Below are 23,667 nucleotides of genomic sequence, written 5' to 3' on the forward strand. Positions count from 1 at the left end.
AGAAAATCCTCCTATTACCTGACAACCCAAACTTAATTACTTTAATTAAAAAAGCAAAATATCCTGTCCAATGAGTTCACGGGAGATAAATACAAGAAGGGCAATTTGAAGGTGAAATGAGGTTTGAAGTGGAAGGTGACTTTGGAAATACCATGGGGCAGGGTTAAAGTTTTCCTAGCTGTGATGTTAGGTTGCCTATTGAGGTACAATTATAATTATTTATCCTGCCCATACCAATTCAAGATTAACTAATTAATTAACTCACACTTAGTGGTTGTAGTGTAGTAGTAGTAGGGATTAAATGCTTTAAAGAGAAAAGATAGCGTTGATAGTAAAATCGTCAATAAATAAAATAAGTAGCGGGGTCATGACATTATCCTTTGCCTCTGATCTTTTCTACTTGCAGTACTGCGGGAAATAGGGAGATGCACAGACACACTCTACATTATGATGGATTACTGTGAACAAAGGGAGTTAATGAGGTGAGTACTTGACTGTGACACATGCTGCTCCAGCAGAAAAGCATCAGATAGCTGAGTCTTCAGTCCTGCCATACACATACAGTATAACACACAGCACTGCAGAGAACAGCAAATTCTGCTCACACCGACAACATCACTTCAGTTCTTGATGTCCAGGCTTTGGGGAGGCCAATCCACGACTCATAGCGTTCCCCTTTGCGTGCGTGCGTGCGTGCGTGCATGCGTGTAGTTTTTTCTAACCATGTATGCTTTTACTGCAGTGGCAGTGTGTTTGCGATCATTGTCATGCTGGAAAATGAAGCTGTCGCCAATCAAATGTTAACATTTGTTTTGATAAGACCCATAACACCAATGGATTTACAAGTCAGTGTTAAGTGGTTTAACCAAAAAAACAGCATTCCTACGGAAAAGGTTGGGTAGAAGAAATGGACTGAAAATGGGTTAAAAAGCAGCCAGTCTACAAAGTAAGACAGTTTTCAGTAAACCTGGAGAACTATTTCTAAAGACTACCTTAAAAATGATAAGTCTGGCTCCTTGTAAGCAACATACACAGAAACAATTGCACAGTATTGTGCAAAAGCATTACTAACTGATTTACTGTACATCTCTATCACTACTTACAGCAACACTGCTATCAACTTTATTAATATTAATTCCAATTATTAATTGCAGTAAATCTTGAAATAATTCTGCCAGTCAGCTCATTAGAGCTACTAATAGTGTGTAATGATGTAGAAATTCAAGCCGTACAAGATAAAGAAAAGTTTGTTCTTCTTGTTGACTAACAAGAGAAGCTAGTTTTTTTTAGCAGTGTGTTGCTTCATGCTCCTGTAAAGCACAGAAATAAAGCCCTGGTGTCCTCCCAGGGTGCAACATAACCAACCAAGTGTAAATGAACATAAACAGTGAGTGACATCAAAACTTAAGTGATCTCAGGCGAGAGTCTCCAGGTCAAAAGTGTATTTGTGTCCCCTTTGGGCATTTGAACAGAGACTTAGCTGGCTGGTCAAAAGGCTCCAGGATGCTTTGTGACTTCAGTAATTACTTTACTGATGAATTTCGGGACTCAGTCGCTAGTTTCAGATCAAATCAAGATTTAAACTAAAGCAGGGTATGTTTTACTCTTCAGTTGACAGTTTGGTTTCACTCAGGTAACTTCTCGCTTGTTACATCTAGTTTCAAAAAACCAAGACAAATTTGTTCAGCCTGAAGCCTAACAATGAATCTTGGGTGAAACTTAGCTAAGCCTATCATTTATATACAGTTAATCAGTTGAATGTTAAGCATGATTAAAACATTGTTTCTGTTCCTTTTTCAGCAAATAGAAAGAAGCTGTTACAGCCAAAAAGTTGCTATTTTTTCATATATGATGCACTTTTAAGTTATTTCAGACTGTACACAACTGCATTTCCATGGTTACAATGTTGGTTACATCTTTCAGTCTTTCCTTCTGCTTAAATGTACAGCTAAGCAAATAGAATGCATGGTTTTAGAGAGTGCACAGCACAGATTTTTTTCTGACCTTCATTGCTCAATGCTGCATTAATAGAGATAAGTGTAATTATTAATTGCACTAACTAACAGACAGGTCAAATTGTGCATATTGTCAACAAATTATAGCACTTAGAGAAAAATTAAAGGCTCATAAAAGTTAAGCTCATACTATGTGCAGTGAGCCTGGATTGATCGTCTTCTTTATCAACTCGTCGACTGTCAGACCACCCTGATCGCCCTCTTCATGACTCACTTCCTCGCTCCACCACCTCTCTCTCCCTTCTTCCCTGGCTGTCACTCCTTGTTTATGTAATGTCAGACGAGATGCTCTTTAGCCTAAGTACATCAGCCCTCTCCTCCCCTCTTACATCTCTCCCCATACACTCTGGCATAATTACACATCTGCATGGGAAAACACACGCACACATAAAACACAAACACAAACACACACTATCGTTGACTCGCTTGCAGTGCCTCGGAGAGAAATAGACACATCTGTCTGCAGAACGCCACTTAAACTGTACTTTATGTTTACAAAGCTGCGATGGCAGGTATGCATACAAATACATATGAAAATAAAAAGACATAAAAGGCCAGATGGAGCCATATTTTAAGAAGCCAATGAGTAGATGACAGGCTGAAAACAAGATCTCATTTTTCATGCTAAACAAGTACACCGTGTTATCAGTAAATGAGTCCTTGGGGTGTCCATTTTCTGGCACCCAAATCTATAACCACAAATTGACTTAATTGTCTTGAGACACTTTAACTATTGTTGTTTATGCACCAAGAAATGTGAAGGGAATGAGACTTAGTTTGCTTTATGAGGAGAGGAGGGAGATACCATAACCACATATTGATGCAAGGCTAGGTCACATGCACATACTTGAAAAGTCACATGCTTGCAGACACGTGCACACACGCACGCACGCACGCACGCACGCACACACACACACACACACACACACACACACGCACACAGACTCACATATCCACACCGACTCATTCAGGCTCAGTAAATCACCATGAGTGATTTTCACATTAGACTGCTATCCCTCACCCGCTCTCCTGTGACTGCACACTTTATCAAAAGTGCTCTCGCACACTTTTCACTCTATCACGGTCCTCTTCAACATCACTTTCACCCCGAGTGTTGCTGTTTGAGTGCTGCAGGGAAAATATATATATATACCAATATCACCTGCGCTGAGAATATATCTGTGGTGTGAATTTGAGCTTGAAGCCTTAAGAGCATATTCCTGTTAATAAAATGTCTTTGAAACCATGACGGTATCCGTTTGAGGAAATATGGATATTAGATGAGCATGAGCTGGAATGAACAACTTGGTAGAGTGCTATGGAGTGTTTGTCTGACCTTGCAAAGACTAAGCCCGTTCTTGGTTTTGTAACTTGTACAAAAAGGCGGGAGATAAAAAGAAAGATCTTCACAACCTCATTGAGCTGATATGCAAATTTAGACATAATTGGTGAAGCACAGAATTTAACAGAGTAGAGGCAATTAGTGAGATAAAGCAAGGAAGGTGTTGAAAGATGGAAATAGCTGAAGACGAGGACGGGAGAGGGATCTTTGTACTTTAAAAGCAAATAAAAGGCAATAAAGTTAATGACCTGGAATTAATCTTGCAGGGGGAAGTGAGTTTTGTGTGTGTGTGTGTGTGTGTGTGTGTGTGTGTGTGTGTGCGCATATGAAGTTCTTGTTCTCTAAACCTCAAAGTTCATGTGTTTGTTTGTTTTTTTCTTCACTTATCTCATGTATCTATATTGTCTTGCACATAACACTTGTTTTTGAAAAGCATTCATAACCAAAATGCAAATCCATTCAGCTTCCAAATGAGTTTTAGTGGACTGTGAGGTTCTTGAGAGGTTCTTGAGATGAATATACCTGTACACAAAGACCAAGAAATGTCTACATCAAATATTAACGTCAGATGAAAAGAGTCATTTTTCCGATCTTAAAAACAATCGCATGATGGCTTCTGTAACTCTCGAGGAGCTCTGTCAGGACTGGAAAAGCGTCTTCCTGTTATCACAATTATCTGGGCTCGGACTTAAAAAGATGTTATTGATGCCATACAGCTGGAGTTTTAGGATCCTGCATTTTGAAGTGAACCACACAGTGGGAACTCAGATATTTAAAGATATCTAAAAGCCTGATTTTGCTCTCAGGATGATCAGACTAAAGACGCTGCTGTGGTGCACCATGGGAAGTGACCACATGAACCTTCCAGATGAGTAATAAACCACTAGGATATCCTGGTATTAGTTTTTGGTTTAATTTCAGCTATCCTATCGAAATCAAATTGATAGTTTTGTATTATTTAAATAGAATCTAATTATTGGGAAAATGTTAAAAGAGCTACTTTTGGTCTCAGCAGCGAGCCATGTTTTATCTCACTGACAGCCATGGAAAGCTGTCAAGTCGGCACCACAGAGATGGAAAGACTCGGTACACAAACCTGTGCTATGGCCTACATGCAGTGCAAAGACTTTCTGCTGTTAGCAGTTATTATGAAAAGTGGAGACTACACAGAATTAAACTACAGTGATGCTACCTTTACATACACTTTAATGTGTTGCAGCTGACCAGCTAATGAATGCAGCTGTCTTTGCTAGTGATGAAAGCAGTCACAAGGAGTTTTTTTTTCTTATTTCACCTAGTGGCTAGTGATCAAATTACACAGTCTCTATGTGCCTAACATGCAAACTCCACACAAGGACCCTACCTGAGTTTGAGCCCATGACTCTGGCGCTATTACAAACTACTGTATTATCAGTCCATAGATTTCATAAGGAGTCAGCCAAAATGTTTTCACGTAGCATACAAGTAGCTATGGAGAGGAGTGAGCAAGAAACCAAACACTCGAGTCAGACGCAGCCTCTCAATATGCCCAACACGTATCAGTACCAAACACACACACAGATAAAGCAGTGCCTTATCTCCCACACTTCAGTACATCTACCCTATGTCCTGAATGGAAATGGAAGTTTATGAAATCTCAAAAGTAATATTTATGTTATCAGATCACAGATAAACTGTTCCTTGTTTTTCACTTCTGCTCTATATTAACAACAGTTTTAACATGAATGTGATAAAGATGAGTAAAATGTTATTAGGCCAGGAAAATGTTACTTTTGCTTCATGTCAACCTCCTTTAATTTCTGTAGTAGTTATTGCCCTACAAGTCAACCTACATTTACGAGCTTTACGAAAATCAGACAAGAGCTCATTTTTGAATTTTGGATCTTAGCACTTCAATTTGAGCTTATTTCAGATGTGTTTATGACAATGGAAACTATAATGAAATGACCGCAAAAAAAATCACACATAAGTGGATAGTGAAGTTATAATTTAGGCTTCACAAGTGAGTTTTAGAGAATAATAAGACCCCAAGCTAGAGCTGTGCACAGCTTGTACCTAATAAGGCTTCATGAAAAAGGATAGATTACTGGGAAAAGATCCCCCCAAATGATTTGGGGAATCAATATCTGCAGTCCTGTGGGCTACTCACTCTAGGACATCTCTGTTGAAGGGCTTCTTGCTGTTGCCGAGGAACTCTCCAATCATTTGTCGACTCAGGCCCTTTCGCTGTAGCAGAAAGTGGGCAACACCGATGGGCGTGTCTGGGATGAAGCCTCTTGAGATCAGGAACTGAAGGCCCTTGTCAGGGTTACTGAGACAAAAAGGAAAGGGGAAACGTCAGTGAACTAAAGTGAGTTAGTGGTGTGACTTGCATGATGTAGAGTGTAGATATAAACCTTCCAGTGGCCACACTCTACATCTATATTTACAGTCACACTGCATAACTCTTGTGCTATCTGTCAGTGAACTCCTTTCACAACAGAAAACAACAACAGCAACCACTGCGCTGCCAACTTACAGCACATGCTAAATCTGCAAGTCTGGATGAAGATTTGGATCATGTAATAAGGCCAACTTGGTTCTTCTCGCAACAGAAAAGCCTTTTTTCCACCCTGTAGCAGAAAGATAATGGGTGCAGTCACACCATTCTCCAGCTCTGACACACTGCTGTGGAGATAAATCTGGCTATGTGAGACTAGCAGTGGTTTGATGCTGTGCAGCTGCAATATTATTTATCGAAAAATTGGTGAAATTCATTCAGCTGTGACAGATGATTTTTTCTGTATCATATTGAACCAAAATTAGCAGAATTAAAAAGTCATTTTGTTCAGAACAGCGGTTAGAGACATCGCATATGCCAGTGTGACAGAAATAGGAACAAAAATAACAAAGGTAATCCTTTGTAGCAAAAGTTGTAGGAAGTGTTCAACAAGGATGCTATTTTTTGGTTATCTTTTAATTAGTCGAATAATAACTGGGCTAGAATTTATATCCACAATATATACTGTAAGTATTTCTTTGCAAAGATGAGGATTTTGGTCTGACAATCTATAGTTTCTGGGTTCTTACAGTGAACACCTACAGAGTGTTAGTGTAAATAAACATACAAAAGGCTGTGTATAGTTACTCCCCTGCTGAATTACAACTTTAATTAACAACTACAACACAACACTCTGCTAAATTTAGAGGATATAACAAGAATCACAACTGCCGCCTTAGGAAGCAACTTTAAATCCACACATATACACAGATATAAAATATAGCTCTACCATAGAATTTATTTCACCATGAGAGAAAAAAAACCCCTCAAACTTTGACTTTTGCTTACATTTTTCATTCAAATGTGATACAATTTTGATGAATTCATCAGTAAAACCAGACTGGCAATGTTCAAAACGATGCCCTTGTCCACTCATTTGTCACTAGCTTTATAGCAGACACATTTTTTTCAGTATTGAAGTATGCTGTATGAAAAGTAAAGTTTTTAGAGCTATTATACACTTTGTGAATGGCTATTAGTTAATGCTAAGAAACTATGAATTGATTCCAAATTCGTTAGATCACATCAGTGAGGCAGTTAGTATCTAACTTGTTGATGTAATTTATGTGCTCACTAAATGGTCTTATTTCGTTGTTTTTGTGTTTTGTTAGGTTGAAAAATGAAAACAAGGTCAATCACTCCAAAGAACATACTTTGGAACATTAAAACAGCATGTTAATGAGCCATTTCTGGTGGACAATAAATAAGGCTTTTTGTAACAGTGTAACTGGTAATAAAAAAAGTATCTATCCTAGGTCGCTTACTGTGTACAGCAACTAAAACCTAATCACAAAGCTGTTTCTGTAGACATCAGCAACTTAGTGATTCATATTTCTGGTCAATTTTACAAGTGTCTCCTCCTCAAGGTGGCATTTCTGAAAATTTTGCCTATTCTGTTGGTTCGTTTTTTAAAGCATTTTAGTTTTTAGGAATAATTTTAGATCACATCTTAAATTTGAGAAGCATTTAAAGAAGATTTCTAAGACGGTCGAGGCTAATCTGAATTGTTTTAAGTTAATTCGGCACTATATACCCACTTCAGCAGCTCAGTTATTTATGCATTCCATGATATTCTCTCATTTTTCATATTGTATGACAGTTTGGACCCAAGCAGCACCATCTACAATTCAGTCTGTGGTATCCTTATATAACCAATCTTTAAAAATAATGGATAAAAAAAAATCTGTTCGGTGGCATCACTGTCACATTTAAAGAAATATAATCTACTTAGTTTTAAGAGTTTTAATCATTTGTGCTTTCTTAAATTAGTCTTTAAATGTATAAATAGGATGGCCCCAGAGTGTCTTAATAGATATATCCAGAGACAAGATAGTAATCGTATTACTAGGAGCATGGTGAACAGCAACTGCAAGATATCATATCGCAGATCTACATTTAGTCAGTCAGCTTTTTCCATAAAGGCTTGCCATCTGTGGAACACACTTCCAACCGAAATCAAATTGATTACAGACATCAGATCCTTTAAATTGAAGGTTAAAGTTCGGTTAAAGGGAAATCAGAGATGTAGTCATTTTAACTAAAGATTTTTAATCGTACTTTAATTCATTGTCTATTAACTGTAATTGTATCTATGATGTAATTTGGTTTTATGAAAATGTATGTTTTATTGTAAAACTTATCTATTTTGATTGTAAGCCCAATAAGGGACAATTGTTGAAAATTAGCAATAGCTATAAACTTATGTGCGTTACATCAGTTTCATGTTTTGTACTTGGATTATGTTAAACTGCACTGTCCCTTTTAAATAAATAAATTCAAATTCAACTCGAATCTGAATAGTGGGATTTAAAAAGCACACATGCTCAAAGATTTTGCGTCTGTAGCCTTATTTAAACTAGTGCGACTAGTATGCTAGTTTATGGTGGCTAATCTCAAAAAATGTTAACAAGGTTTGCAAAGTTAAATTAGAACTGGGTTTAAACAGACATCACTGCAATACTTTGTCAACTGTATGCTCTACATTTCCTCTGATACAGTATAGTTTAGATATAGATTGTATATAAAGGAACTTCTATACTGATAATTCTGTGGTTTTAGCATTGACTTTATATCCAAGTATCATGGGATCAAGTTTATTTATTTTCACTTTATTTTTACACCAGCAGCTGGTTTAGTCTTAATACTCTGTTGCTCACATATAGCAGCTGCTACTGGCATGGCCATCTGTTACCAAATAAATACTGAAGTATTTTTTAACAGCACTTGTTGGATCACATGTATACTTTGTATTAGTTGTTGGCTAACATGAATTTTTCTTTAATGTACAGTCATTACATTACAGGATACATATTCAAATATAGCCCAAGTTCTAAAATGAATACAACCTCAGAACACATGACCTATGATAACACATGATGTGTAATTATCTATTTAATAAAAAGTATTATAAGCCAAAGAAGCAGTGTGTGAAAAACACAGTTTAACTTATGATTCATCAGCTTTTAGAGCCACCTTTAGGAGCAACACCTTTAAAGAAATGTTTTCTGTATGACTTCATCAGGTTCTCAGATCATTGTAGACTTTTGGCCAACTCATTTTACTTCATTGAGATTTGTGGTCATTCATTTATGTAGGGCTCTCTCAAAAATTAGCTCTCATTTCAATCAGGTTGACTTCTGGGCTTTGACTTGGCCATTGCAACACTATGATACTTTTCTTTTTCAGCTATTCTGTTATAGATTTTCTTCTGGGATTTGGATCATTTGATTGGTGCATGATTACATTATGGACAAACATCTTCACTTCGGTCTCCAGAAGTCTTGAGGTTGGTTCAGATGCAACTTTTACAAACCCAACAATACTTGTTCAGTCTTTTTTAATTTGTACAGTAATGAACATTAACATTTAACATGCTAATGCCTGTAGAATCTAAGATGAAGCTCTTGGATTTTCTTTGCAGTTTCTTTGAACATTGCAAGGTCTGACCTTGGGGTGATTTGCTAATACACGTGCTCCTGGGGGACTGGTCTTGAATGTTTTCCACTTATGAATAATCTTTCTCATTGCAGACTGATGGACTTCAGATTGTTTGGAAATTGTGTTATAGCCCTTTGCAGATAGATGGACAGCAGTAGCTGCTTCTTTAAGATTGCAGCATTATGTTAAAACATACCTGAATGCTCCAGACCAGCAAACCTCCAAAACTTCTGCTTTTATAGAGGTGCTCACACTTGCTAATTATCAATTATTAGCATTTGATTAGCAGCACCTATCTTCTTAGTGGCTTAGTGTTTGTTGTATTTGTATTTAACCTGGTAAGGACTATTTTTACAATTTTTTTTTATTATATCTTGATAGGTAAAATGTTCTTATAATGTGTTTACTCCTTTTCTTAGTTCGCAGTGCTTCATTCTGGTACCTAATGTGTTCAGCTGGTGACTGGTGGTAATTCTTTTAACTCTTTGAAGCATGTAGGTATAAAGTCACTGTTACAGGACGAACACATGGTTACCTCACTATATTGCTCTTTACATATTCCAGAAGAGGGATATAATTCATCAGGCTAACGTATGTAAATGAATGCCAGTATCCCTTGGATACAGAGACAAAAACTCATTTGGGACTGTATGTGTTTAATGCATGAGTAGTGCATGGAAACATTTATTTTACTGAGTGATGAGGTGCACTCACATGCTCATGCATCAGAAAATTGTCGAAATATCTCAGCGGGCCTATGAATCATTGTTTTCAAAAGAGAGTACATCTCCCTGTCCAGCATTCGTTCAGGAGATTCAAGAGCTTTCAGTTGACTACATGGCCAAAGTTATATATGAATACAGGAGTAATATCTTAACTATTTATAACCATATAGCTGCTCCGGGGAGGCTGCTGCATTATGGTCACAGCTGTCCCACTCCAGTCTTCATACAGTGTTTAAACTACAGCCTTTACATAAGAGAGTGTGTACCAGAGCTAATGGGTTTAGTGAGGCAAGGGCATGACAGAGGGGAGGATAAAGGGCAGAATAGAAAGAGAAGACTGGAAGAGGACCAGACTGAGCAGATGTGCGGGAATGGGAGGGTGAGGACAAAGAGTGAGCACGATGAGCGCAGACTGGACTGCCTGAAAGCATCTGCTGCAACAGCCTCGGCACACTCTCAGCGTCTCAACCTCTCAGCTGAAGGTGCTGTCTCGCCAAATGGATTTGGCAGATATCACTCATTTGATGTTTGCCCAACAACAGATGGATCCCACATGGCGATTATTACTCGTAATCAGAAAAAGATAGGAGGGGGGGGGGGGGGGGGAACTGCAAAATCATGCAGGAAGTGTAAGATTTGGATTAGCAGTGCAGAATAAGCCTGCACACATCAACTTGTCCAAAGAGCAGTTTTATTCAAAAAGAAATATTAAAGAATCTTTGCAAGCACTATGCTTTTGGTCAAGGGTTTTGCTGCACAGGTAAACTCATTAAGTTTAGATCGTGAAAGCACTGTTGATTCACTCTTGCTTTTTCATCCTTTCATCATGCTGTGGAGTGTTTTGCAATTTATTTTCTTTTCCAGAATGTTCCCTTATCAAATCTGAGCCTTAAGAGCAAAGATGCTATTTTTTTTTAAGATTATATGGGTCAGTATTTTATTTGAGGATTTTTGCAAGATGGTGCCGGATGTTATTCACAACTAAGAACAGAAACCGTTTTCTTACAAAGTTTAGGCGTGACAAAAAAAAAAAACTGTAAAAGAAGAGCAAGAGCACAACATACACACAGCAAATTGACCCACACCCGTGTAAAGCATGGGGAAGGGAAGAGTAAGTGCCAGACAGGACCCAGATGTCATGCTAAAACAACAACTTCTAAATATAGTGCTACATTCCCAGGCGTCTTTCCCCCTTGCCTCCTCAGAGCAGACATAGTTTTTATTTATTTTTATTTATTTTTTTATTTTTATTTTGCAACATCTCAGTGTAGTACGACCTCGCCATAAATACACCTCTCCCTTACCACCTTGATACCCTCTTTTATTGGCCCTCTATTTTATTGCTAATGGACAGATGTGCAGTCAAAACTGTGTTTTATGGGCCCTACAAGAGCTTAAGTGTCAGCACTGCATGTTGCCTATTTCTCCAGATGCACAGATTTCTGTTCCATTACTAACCAGTGACAGGTTGATGGCCGGTTAGCACCCCTGTGCATTTCTCTGAGTGGAAACACGATTGTGTGTTGTACCTGTAAACGCTTCAAAACCCCAAATCATTAACAAGGACCCACTGTTGCACCAAACTGCTCGTGTCCATCAAGCATGCTTTTGCAGAGCTTTTGCAGTCACATGCCTGCTTTTACCGTCCTTAGGTTGGTTGGTTGTTAAAGCACAAGTTTGCTACTTTTTACAACATATACACACACAGATGACACGTTGTGTTTATTTATCTATTTAAGAGAAAGCATTTGATAGCACTTGTTACAAAGCATTTTTTGTTCTAATGAAATAGGTTCACAGTTTTTTTAAAAAGCAGTATGGCCTGTCTTATTCTCTAAATATTGGGAGCAAATGAGGGTAAAAGCTGTTGGGTTCTGTGAGAAATTAAAACTGCTTCCTCTGTTTGACCATCTGGATTTCAGCGTTTGTAATCATGTGCTGGGTCATTTAGCACTGAGGGTAGAATGTTAATACAGGAAAGGTTTGTGTATGCCCAAGTAAACAAACAAGACCCCCCCTTGTGGAGTCCTCGCCTACTGATTGGCAGAAACCCTCTTGTGGAATTGCTGTGTTAATTAGCCTTGCTTGATATGTCTGTCTCACATGCTCACTCTTCACATCACTGATAAATCTCACATGTCGCCATTTCTTCAATTTGAAAAGCAGTTACGGGTCTCCATTTTTATGCAAGCTGGGCCTCCTCTGAGGTCCAATCAATACTTTCACTACACCAGAATGTATGCGCGGGGAAAAGTGAAATAAGGACATGTCTAACTGAGCCGTATTAAGCTGAGAAGTCATGCATCCAAAAGAGAAATCTACTCAGGAATCTGTCATTAATGTCACACATCCTCCTGTCTCCTCTTTGCACATTTCCCTGTTGAAGACTTTCTACCAGCTCCCTTGTGTGATGGCAGTGTCCTTGGCACACACTCTCCTCACATAATGGAGTCATTGTCATTCCAGCCACACACAAGGTGGAAACTTTATCAAGTGGTCTTTCTCTCAAGCTTTTCCCTGCGCTACCTTTTTGTGTCTCTTTCAGTTCCTCTCTGTTGCTTTTGCACTACATTTCCATCACTCACTTGTCTTGCCTTTTTATTCTAGTATGCACACATACAAACACACACACGCACGCATGCACGCATGCATGCATGCACACACCAATGTTTGGAATTTCCTCTGTTTAATTTACTTTCTACACCAACACTTCTTGCTCCCCTTGGAAAGGTGATGCATTGACCCCCCGCTGCAAGACAAACACAGACCAGTGCACACTCACTGTTTACACTACCCAGTTGGATGCACATTTGTAAGCCTTTTCTGTCTGCATGATCAAGCAATACCTAAAGTTTTAGCCCAACGCAAACAGCCCTATTTAAGATGCAAAGGATACAACAGCAAAGGTATTAGAAGAAGGATACGAACTGGTGGAACTAATAAGCCACAAGCCAGATTTCCCTGCCTCTCCCTACCTTTTTTTTTTTTTTTGCTCCTAATTCATCATTCTATCTCTCTCTTTCCTCTCAGCCAATTTATTAAAAGTCAGCTTATCTTTCGAGGTGTTTGATCAAAAGACGATGACTGAAAGGCTACACAAGCTGCGCTCAAAAGTCACAGAGGCTTGTAATCAAACTGGGGGCTGCCATTAAACACTCAGTATCTCAACTGAGCAAACAGATAAATCCTACATCCAGTCTTTTTTCTGCCACTCCACATGCATGTCAGACTAAAACTATCAAAGCAGACATGTTTGAAAAACTGGATTAAATGTAAGTAGCATATCCTACATTCAAAGCCCACCTGTATTGTAACTGGATCTAGCAGGAACACTTTCTACACATAAATAACAGCTTGCCTTATTCACCTGGAATTATATCTATATTGGATTAATCTGCATAATTTATTTGCCAGTGCAGGAAGTGTCAAAGAGGCAATGGGTGGCTGTCATGTTGCATTTTAATGCTAAGAAGACTAAAGGTTGGATTCTTTTGTCACCTGTTTTTAAAATAATGTCGGCCAAAGTCTTCCAGACGCTTTCTCGGGTGTTTTAGTTGCTTAATTCAAGGTACCACACATAGATATTAATAGAAAGGATTTTAAAAACATTGGCACTGGCATTAGAAATGTGTTTACACAGAATGGGTTCCGGGTTTCCACTGAATCAAGCAAAATTGTAGCTCAGGAAAAATAGTTTTTCAGAGGCTTTTAATGTTAATAGTCAGGTGGATTTTCTCATCATAAAAAATGGTCATCAAATTTGGATATATATTGATGTATTAGTTTTAACAGAAACATAATAGAAAGTTGTAAAACAAAAAAAACTAAAACAATTTTAGTTGCAAAGCCATAGCTACATCTAAATCATTTTCACAATGCATTGTTGTCTTGCTCTCTTTACATTGGAGCAATGTCATCCTAAAAGACACTAGTCACTATAGAAAAATTTCAAATACATAATAAAGGTGATCACTCACCTCTAAGTAGACTAGCACTACCTCTTGACCCTTTTACTATGAGTGTCAGGTAATTGGGTTTTTCCTTTAATTTGTCACCAATCACAATATTAATGTGTTCATGTGATGTCTGCTGTTAATCAAAAAGTCAAAGATAAAACTAAATAGTATCTAAATACTAAATAGTATCATTTGTAGCATCGTTTTTTGCTTTCTAAATTTTGGATATTTCCCACATTGGTATTCCTTCTGTGCTCACTCTTCACTAAGAGCACAGCTCGTTCCGTCTCTTGTTTTCATCGTCTCATTCCAGCATTGAGTCAAAGTTAATTGGCTTTATTGTGCACATTTATGGCGCTGCAGAGCTTGGCATTATAAGAAAAAAGATAATGTGTGTTTATGAGCTCCAATCTCGCAAATATGTGTGACATGGCCTAACTGGATGAATATCCTCACAAAATCTCACACCCAAGGGAGGAGAGTGTATTTTCCTTCAGTGCAAGATATTTTGGAAAGCGTGTAGAGCTTCTACAGAAATGGCTGAGGTGGCAGAGAGAAAAATCCAATCCTGCTCGGGCTGAAATGTTAACAAATTTTTCATCCCAGTTCCCAAGGTACTGGTTCACACAATGCTGAAGGAACTTTTAATTACATTCGCAACTCGCAGAAGAATGACTAATGAGAATTTTAGGCTTTGTGGATCGCTGCCATTATTTTGGGGGATTCATCCTTCATGCATTCCAACTAACTGTTACCCAGCAACTCAATCAGCGGTTGAGCTGAGCTTGCTACACGAGTCCAGTTCATTTATTAGAATATGTGGGGTGTTTAGGCCCTTTAGGGTATGCTCTGGGTGAAAGGCTAATAGAGCATATGGTAAATTTCTCTATTTATTAATGCCTTCCAAGTCTGCTGTTGGGTACTTAGCACACAGGGGTCACGTGGTTCCAGACATTTTAAAATGGGATTGCATAGTGGTGCACAAATTAAATATGGGATATTCATTTCCCTTGGTTTGCTGACATTAGCTTTAACTTAAATTCTTCATATGTAAACTTTGTTTATGATTAAATGTTTCAATAATTAATTTACTGGTGGTTGGATGTCACCAAGCACACATCTCCAGGGTTCATTGTTTTGTTTTACTTAATACATAAACACAAGTGCATTCCCCATGCACTGCACTGTTACCTTGGTAACATTTTTTTCTTTCTATTTATCACTGCCATATAACCACCTTTCCCCTGTCTGCAGGGCATTTTGGGAAGTTTTTATCTTGTTTTGACTTTGTCACTCTTCACTAGACAGCGAGGGGAACTGGATTCAGAATGAGAGAAAAGGTGCAACACCCCAGACATAAATAAGCTTTCAGAGCACATTTTGTTTTCTTTTTTTCTTCTTCTTCTGCTGATTTTATGAAGGCACGCAGGAAAATACAACAGAAGTTGCAAATGTGGTTGCAGTATGAATACCAGAGTGTTAATATTGGCAATAACTTGAGCAGATCTGAAAAGAACTATATTACTATGACGTAACTTCAACACCCAACAGTTCACTAATTCAAAAGCTATAAATTATACTGAGATTTCATCAACAAACCGGCAGCTGATTTTAATTTCTGTTACCATAGAACTACAAGCACTAATGAATGAATCTGCTACTCACACATTGAAGAGGTTGAGGCCGATGCGGTAGAGGCGTTTCCTCATGACGTCTGTGGACAGAGTGGGTGATTTACAGCTAGCGGGGTTCTCACAGTGGTAGCGTGGCAGGCTGAGGATCATAGCCTGCAATGCTTCCTTGGACGACGCCTCGGACGTTGAGCGTGCCTCCGTCGATGTGCTGCTGCTGCTCATCTGCTCTGAGCTATAGTCTGCTGTCTCAGAGCCACATCTCTTAACATCCAAAGGCTCCACCGCAGGAGAGCTACCCAGCACTATAGTCTCCTGTGGTGGAGGGGCCACAGTTGGTTCTCTTGGTGGTGGCGGTACCACCACAACAACCTCCTCTGGGCTTTGGGGGAATGCCATCTTATCCAGAGGGGTCAGAGGAGGTTGCTCCATCTCCCCAAGCTCTTCTTCAGAAGGAGGTGGCGCAGGGAATTCAACATCCTGCTCGCTGCCTTCTATCTCTGATTCTGGTGGTGGTGGAGGCTCCTGGGGTGGGGGTGGGAGTTCTTTGGGCTCTGCTAGGATGTCTGCAGGTGGAGGAGGGGGTTCTTGTGAAGGACCGGGTGGGATAGGGGCTGGTGCAGAATTTGCTGTCGTGGAAGTGGTGGTGACAGTGCTGGAGGTTCCTTCTTGTTGGGTGCCACTGTTGAGGGTGACAGAAGTGGATGATTCCCTAACTGAAGATGAAACGCGGAAGTTCTGACTGTCAAACTGCACCGTCACATCTCGAAACGCCATCATCAGCTTGCTTGCATTCCTTGAGAGGTCGGTTGGGTCTACGGAGCCCTGATGAATTACAGAGTCTCGCACGTCCCCACCCCCGCCTTCTCCACCACCTCCAACCCCTGCTGCCGCTGCTGCCGCTGCTGCGCTAAAGGAATCGGCACTGAACTGATAGTTGCCGCCTTCTTGGAGTGAACACATGGTCTTCAGACTCCAGTTGCTGAGTGCATCATCTATAGACTTTGCTAATGACTGGACCTGCTCAGTGAAGGAGTCTTCCAGGTCAGTTAGGGTGCCACCAACCGTGGCAGGCAAAGATGGTGAGCGTACCAGTGGGATGCCTGCCAGGTTACAGCCTTCTGCCAGCGCCCGTTCAGCAGAGAAACCCTCCGTATTTTGCACACGGACCTTGCGCAGGGAGATGCGTCGAGGCAGTCGACTCTCCAGAAGTGAATTGCGGATCTTCTCAAAGTTTTTGCTGAGCTGGTACTGGCGGAAGGCAGTCTGGATCTTGCAGGCAGCACGGCGGGAGATGAGGTGTCCGCCGTATTTGTGCTCTAACATTTCGATCTAAAGAAAATGGAAAGAGACATACAGAGCGAAAATAAATTGGTGAAACATTTCTTTTGTGTCAGTGATAGTAAAAGTGAGGACAGCAATTATTAAGACCAAATATGAGAGTCATAGTTGTATAATAATTTTTAAAACTGCAACGAATACAAGATACATGCGAATAGGTAAAAGAGTATTATTATAATTCGACGTTTTTTTGTAAGTGTACAATGCATATAGGCGTGCATTGGTGGAATACTAATCACGAGGAGATTTAAAGAAAAAATACGTTAATTTAGTTGGAAAAAGAAAAAAAACATTGCCTATTTTTAGATACTAAAGATCAGCAAATCTAAATAATATTGTCATGGTTCAGTAAATGTATTTTCCATGCTGGTTTTGTTATGTATCCTGAATCTGTAACCACACTAATAGCTGAGTCATGGCATCCAGCTATTTCTTCAGCAAACAGAGCTCATAATCTACATGAAGTCCATAGAGAAGTCTTCCACACAACCTTAAATTGTCTGAAACGGAACAGGCCGTTAATCTTGCCTGTGAAAAATTGCTCAAATGCTGTGGGAAATAGATAGAGATGTAATATAGCCTTCCTCATCTGACAGCAGCTCAAACACTAGATGAAACCTCTTTGAGTTTCCCAGAACAATCAGGGTGTGGGTATCTTTGGAAGTGCCTAGAAAGAGCGCTTATCTTTCAAAGTCCTTTTCATTCGCACCAAATCAATGAATATAATTCTGTTGCTCATCTTACTTTATCAAGGGCATTAATGTGGAGGAGATTTCAGCTTTGAAAGAACAGCACCACCGTTTTACAAACAGAACTAGCACGATTTTTGTGAAAGTCTCATTCATGGTGAACGTTTGCCTTGCAGGGACTGAAACACCTACAAAAAACATTGAAAGACTCACCCACTTACTCTCATGAGTGAGTGGGTGACTCTTTCAAAAAACAAAACAAAAAAACCCCCACTCAAGACATTTCTACACATGCACTGCAGCCCTGAACTTTTCTAGACATGAAGCTGCGTGTGAGAACACAAGTGTCTCTGTCACTTCACTAGAACAAAGTCAGTGTGACGTCTGATGGAGTCCACGTTGGCATTGTAGCAGCTAATCGCCTGGTGGATTCACAACAAATACATCCTGCCTGCTGCACGTTCCATCAAGCTTGTCTAAACAAAACTGAATACTTCCAGGACTGAGAACGTAGCTGAAGTTCGGCTGCATGCCAGAAAGGACAGCTGAGGACGATGTCCTGAAGCGATTCTCCTGACTGGAGGTTATGAGTCAACGGCTGCAGATGGGCTACCTTTCAGTCATGTCTGTGAAGCTGGGACGTCAGTTACACCAGAACCAATTTAGTATCCAGACTGGTGAATGAAAGGGTGAACAAGAAACTCAGGCTACCTCTTTGCCTCGATTCAACTACAAACGAATTCTACCTTGGTCAAATGACAGCAATATAATTTTATGCAAAATAAGAAGTGGAAAACTGTTTTCCATAAAAAAAAGAGTTATAGTCCATCACTAAGAAACACAACGAATACATAAATGTTCAAAATATTTTGCATGAAAATGTACTTTATAAAAAGCAAAGTATTCATCTGAGAGAATTCACATCTTTGCTTTTTCCTCCTTTGATTCTCTTACGGATTTAGAGCTGAACTCTTATATCAGAGTGATGTGTACAAGAGGATAAATTTGGTCCGTACAAAATAACCTTCCTGTCAATTCAAATGCAATTGAGTGAATGGTTACTGCAGCTAAGAAGGATCAAATTGTGACTTTCAGCTGCTAATCTGCTTTCCTTTTAGTCCTGGACAAAGTCACCAAACCATCAGACTTCTGCAAAAGAAAAAAAAACACTGATAGGCTGTAATGGCTGTAGGGTTTGCAATTTTTGATAAGTGGGTAATTCAGCAAGATGCAGCCTCTGTCATTGTCATTGGAGGAACCGAATCACATACAAAGCTCTTTAGAATAGTGGAATGACACTGAAAATCCACCTTATCTACTCCATTTACATTTCACTGCAGAGCCTCTGTGAGCAAAGTGAAACGTACTGAGAATATTAAGGTGGAGTTTGAATAGGATGCTGGTTCACAGCTCTACTGTATCTGCTGATGGCGACTTTTCAGTGGCTGTCATCCCTTGCAGACCAGTCGAACTCAGCCTGAATATTCATCGTTTTTTAATCTGGATTGTTCTGTGCTGCATGCACTCTTAATACAACAAGACGTTATCACCATGACTGTGCGGAAACTAAAATAGAGATTGTGTAGTCTTTTTTTTTTATAAGACAGGCGCTGAGGTAATATGATTGACCTCGTTACTCGCAGAGGAGTCCCTCATCAAAACAAATTCTGCAGAGTTCCACTGCAGGGGTGCCCTTGAATGCGCAAAAAAGGGCTGTCAGCTTGGCTGCATTTGATTAAATGTAGCAGTCGAGCTTGTTTGTTTTGGCTTCCGCGTAAGCCGGGTCGGGGATGATGAATAAAGCATTTGGGTCACGTTGCTTTCGTTATTAGAGTGCGTATCTGATACACTGTGCCATTCAGATGGAATTACAGCCACCGGGACGAGCTGGAACATGATGGATGGAGGAAGAAAGTGAGGAAAGTAGACAGGATTTGATGGCAGCTCTAACGAGGATTGTGTTGGAACTGCAAATGCTGTGTACCACTTTCACTGGACAGTCCAGTCAAAAGTGCAAAGTGCATGTTTTCAGAACACAGTGCACAGTGCTTCTGTCTGTGTTACCTGTTTTATTTCATCTCTAAGGACCCATCAGACCCAGTAGAAGATGGACCTTTGCAGATTTAGCAACTCTGTCCTTGACCTTCTATGTTAACACTAGTCCAGCTTGGTTTATGGGTACTGAAGCGTACTGGTGTGGCTCTGCACATATGTCAGAGTGTTACATTCTTCCTCATAAGTTTATTTCTCAGTAGTAATGTGAAGGTAGAGCATAGATGTAGGTGGTACTTGTGTCTTGTTTAACTGCACTGCATAAATATTAAAGTTCTTAGAACTATCACTTGAATTCAAAAAGTCTAAAACCTTCAACCTTTTCTTTCTGCCAGTTGGACAAACCATCGTTAATTTGGAGTCAAGTTTCGTGACACAGAGAAAATGTTTTTGATGTGTCTTCCAAAGCCAGCTTGTTGGCTCACTGGTGCAGAGAATAGCATGCAGTGGGCTTTTAACTCACAGCGACTGCCTGCTGTGTCCATTAATGTTACTATAAGACCAGTTACAGTGATGCAAAATGGTTCACTTGGTGACGATTGCACTGGGGAATCTAATAAATTCCAGCTTACTGCTCAGTCAGCAATTGCAGCAAAATATTCAGGAAACTCTGATTTCTTCGTGTGTTAATAAATCCTTAGCTGTCATTTAAAGGGCTGCATGCTAATCCACTGCAAATGTAATGCATGTGGTAAAAGAAAAGGAGACACGTGTATAAAAAAAGATTGGAAGAAAGGTATAGAAAGAGGTGCTGAGACAGATGACCGTGTCAAGAATGGCATTGCTGAAAATCTTCCCCATTAGACCTCTGTCACTTCTACCTCTGATCACTTCACTAAGCGCTGATGAGAGATTATTCTGGAGACACAGTGGTCTGAGAAAACGGCGATGGCACCGCTCTCTCACACCACGTCTCTAAATCGATTCTGACGGAGAGATCAGCACCATGCTGACCTCATGTTCCCCTCTGAATGAGGCACACAAAAATGGAGAAAAACCATGCAACACAAAGCGGTGCCACAATGCAGAATATGCAGAATAAAATTAGAGTGTGCAATAACAGATTTTACTTGAACTTTGAGGTGAACAAAAAGAAGAGAAGGGGTATGTAAATATTTGAAGTCAAGGACACGGTCTCTAATCCTCTTGAAGATGACCCATAACAAACAGGGGGTTTAATAGAGGTTTAGCACATTAAGATAATGATCTTACTTAAACACAAGTGCGAATTCAAAATGCAAATTTCAAATATTTTTGGGCTGCGGAGGCAGAGACGGGTTCTCAGCTTCAGATGCTATGGAGATGATAGATATCTTGGTTTGAAATACTTTCTCTGTCTATACATGAAATATTAATACCCAGGGGCTTTGGAAAAGGAATATGTTTTAGTCTGAAAGTTTCTGCTTCAAATAGAAATGTGTCTCAAAACCGAAAGGTCAACTAAAGGTGCAGTACACAGCTTTTTTGTTTTGTTTTGTTTTTACTGGTTGCAAATAAATGCCAGTTGTTGCCATTTAGAGTCAAGTGCCATGATTACTATCTCCACCTCCTTCTACGGTATCATTATCACAAATGGCCTCTTAGAAAAGCCTCATCTATATTCAACTTGTGACATTTAAACCTAATTGTAAAACTATATATGTGAAGGCTTCTTAAAGAATACCAATTACCTTGATAATCAAAAATTAGTTAACCTCACTTATTCATTCCTGCAGAACGTTGAAGACAGCTTTGACTAAAATGCTTTCTAAACACCTTTTTTCAGTGGTAACATTTATCTCTTTTTTATCCACTCAGTTTTTGAGAATCACTCTTATTTGCTTCCTTTCATCTATGAGGCAATATTAGTTTAGCTTAGCTCGGCTTTTTCTGAACACAAAATGTGCTGAACTGTACCTGCAAAGCTAAGTAATGTCATAGACTTGTAAAATACTACCCACCCTGAGATTAAATACTGCCTGTTTTACAGTCCCTATAAATCAAACAGCCCTAAAATACTGATTCGTCGAGTTTCGTCCTTAAACGTGCAGGCACAGACTGAGCTGTGTGAACAAAACTGCAGATGATCTTTTCACATGCTGCAGAATTAAGGGGTGGAAATTCAAACCATGATTATTAGCTTTCATGCTCATGCACAGTCTTACAGCGCAGAAACATCTGCATGATTAATGAGATGATTATATAACAGCAAAACTGGGACACAACTAATGCTGACTGTATGGGTAAATGAGGATGACAATAGAAAAGTCTTGATGTCATCAGAGGATGGAAATCTTTTTAGCTCATGCGTCCTTGACCAAAGTCATTTACAGAAAAAGCTCAGCGGTGACTAAATTTTAATGCAGACACTATCTTAATTTAATAGAAAAATAGAATTACACTGATGGGCCTTGGCCAAACAAAAACTGCAAGGAAAAAGTCCCAGCGTGGCCGAAATCAGATGTAATCCACTGCTGCGGACATCTGCAGAACAATACCCCCCTAAAATTCTAAATTTTGCATGAGCTGTTTAAAGAGAAGAAAAGTGATCATCTTATTGTGGAATGAAAAAAAAAACCTATAAACCCTAACTTGGGTTTTGTGAGATACATAACATACATTTGCACTTTTTAGTGTATTTATGAGTGAAGGCAGCCCATCAAATCCATTTTCAGTGCTCTTTTTGATTCTTGGGAAATATGAACTGCTGAAGCAGATATTAGCAGCAGCTACTGAGCAGAAGTAAAGGTCACATCACCTCATTATAAAACAAAGTGCTGTGCATTCTGCATGAGTTGTTTACTTCTTCAAGACCTCTCCATTTTATGAGCAACTTAAAGTACACACAGTTGTGTGTGACTAGGATTGTAGCTAGAAGAGTTTAAATTGACAAAAATTAACTGAAAGGGCAGAAAGAAAATGTTTGGAGACTATATTCCCCGCCCTTCTATGTGCACACATGGGAAACCAGCAGAGCTGTAGCAAGAACCCCCCAGGTAACACAGCAGAACAAGCAGGTGTAAGTGTAGAGAAAGCATCAGTGACAACAGATATGACACTGATTAAGTCAGACAGCATGAAAATGCCAAGCCTGAGTGGAGCAGGGTTGCAAAGGGGCTTGCAGGTATGCAGCAACTTTAGGCAGGCAACGCAAAAGGCTCATCTTATATGAGTGCGCCATGAGCAAAACAAATATAATGTATATTTCCATGTAAGTGTATGTATTATTACATGGATTGACTAGTATTTAAATTTAAACCATTACGTATTTAAATTTAACCTTATTTAGAGAGAAAAAGTAATAGGGGGATCTGGAGGTTGAACGCTAAACTAAAGTGAGTTAATGCTCAAATACTTCATCATGAGGTCCTTCCCCAGTTATCAAGGTATCGCCCCACAGATCCAATTACTCTGACATTGATCTGGAGATCCATCAAGCCCCCTGCACCCCAGGTTGTACAGACAGAAGATCAATCTAGCTGATCACGTATCTCAAGCCTTGTTGACAGGGAGATCACAGGAAAGGGGGACCTTCAGATGTAAGATTAAAAGAGAGAAAATGGAAGTGAGAAGGAGACGTTAAGGTTAAAAGAATCATGAGCCTCAATTAGAGAAGTGACAACTGAGGAAATGCAATCAAAACTGAATGAAATGGAGCTGACAGAGAGCGAATATGGAAAAACTATCCAGCTCAGACATATTAGTTTCAGTGGCTTGGAATGAATGCTTTGCTGGCTTATCTGGCAGTTTTCTGTGTGTTCTTCTCACTCTGCGAATTTAAATATGTATTGGCAGAGAAGGACACAATCCAAATGACATCTCCCCTGTCACCTGTGAGCAAATTTCCTTTCAGAGTGTGTCACTGGTGCTCTGACTCTGAGAAACACTTAATACTAGAGCGACCATGTTTACTGATTGTTCTGGGTTATTGATTAAGCGCAGCCAAGCGTGCCGCACAGC

The 23,667-nt window shown here is 39.5% G+C and overlaps 1 protein-coding gene across 3 annotated transcripts in view; it reads right to left on the bottom strand.

Annotated features, from left to right (window-relative positions):
• Positions 1-23,667, bottom strand: part of iqsec3a (IQ motif and Sec7 domain ArfGEF 3a) — a 118,677-nt gene that overhangs the window by 31,484 nt on the left and 63,526 nt on the right. For all 3 annotated transcript variants that reach the window (XM_004548272.6, XM_012918418.4, XM_004548273.4), the window contains 2 exons: positions 15,681-16,978; positions 5,507-5,668 (listed from right to left, as the gene is read on the bottom strand). In XM_004548272.6, the coding sequence (XP_004548329.3) occupies positions 5,507-5,668; positions 15,681-16,978 (1,460 nt within the window). The remainder of the gene's footprint in view (positions 1-5,506; positions 5,669-15,680; positions 16,979-23,667) is intronic.

The sequence above is a fragment of the Maylandia zebra genome, linkage group LG17 (genome assembly GCF_041146795.1).
Source record: "Maylandia zebra isolate NMK-2024a linkage group LG17, Mzebra_GT3a, whole genome shotgun sequence".
NCBI classification, from domain to species: domain Eukaryota; kingdom Metazoa; phylum Chordata; class Actinopteri; order Cichliformes; family Cichlidae; genus Maylandia; species Maylandia zebra.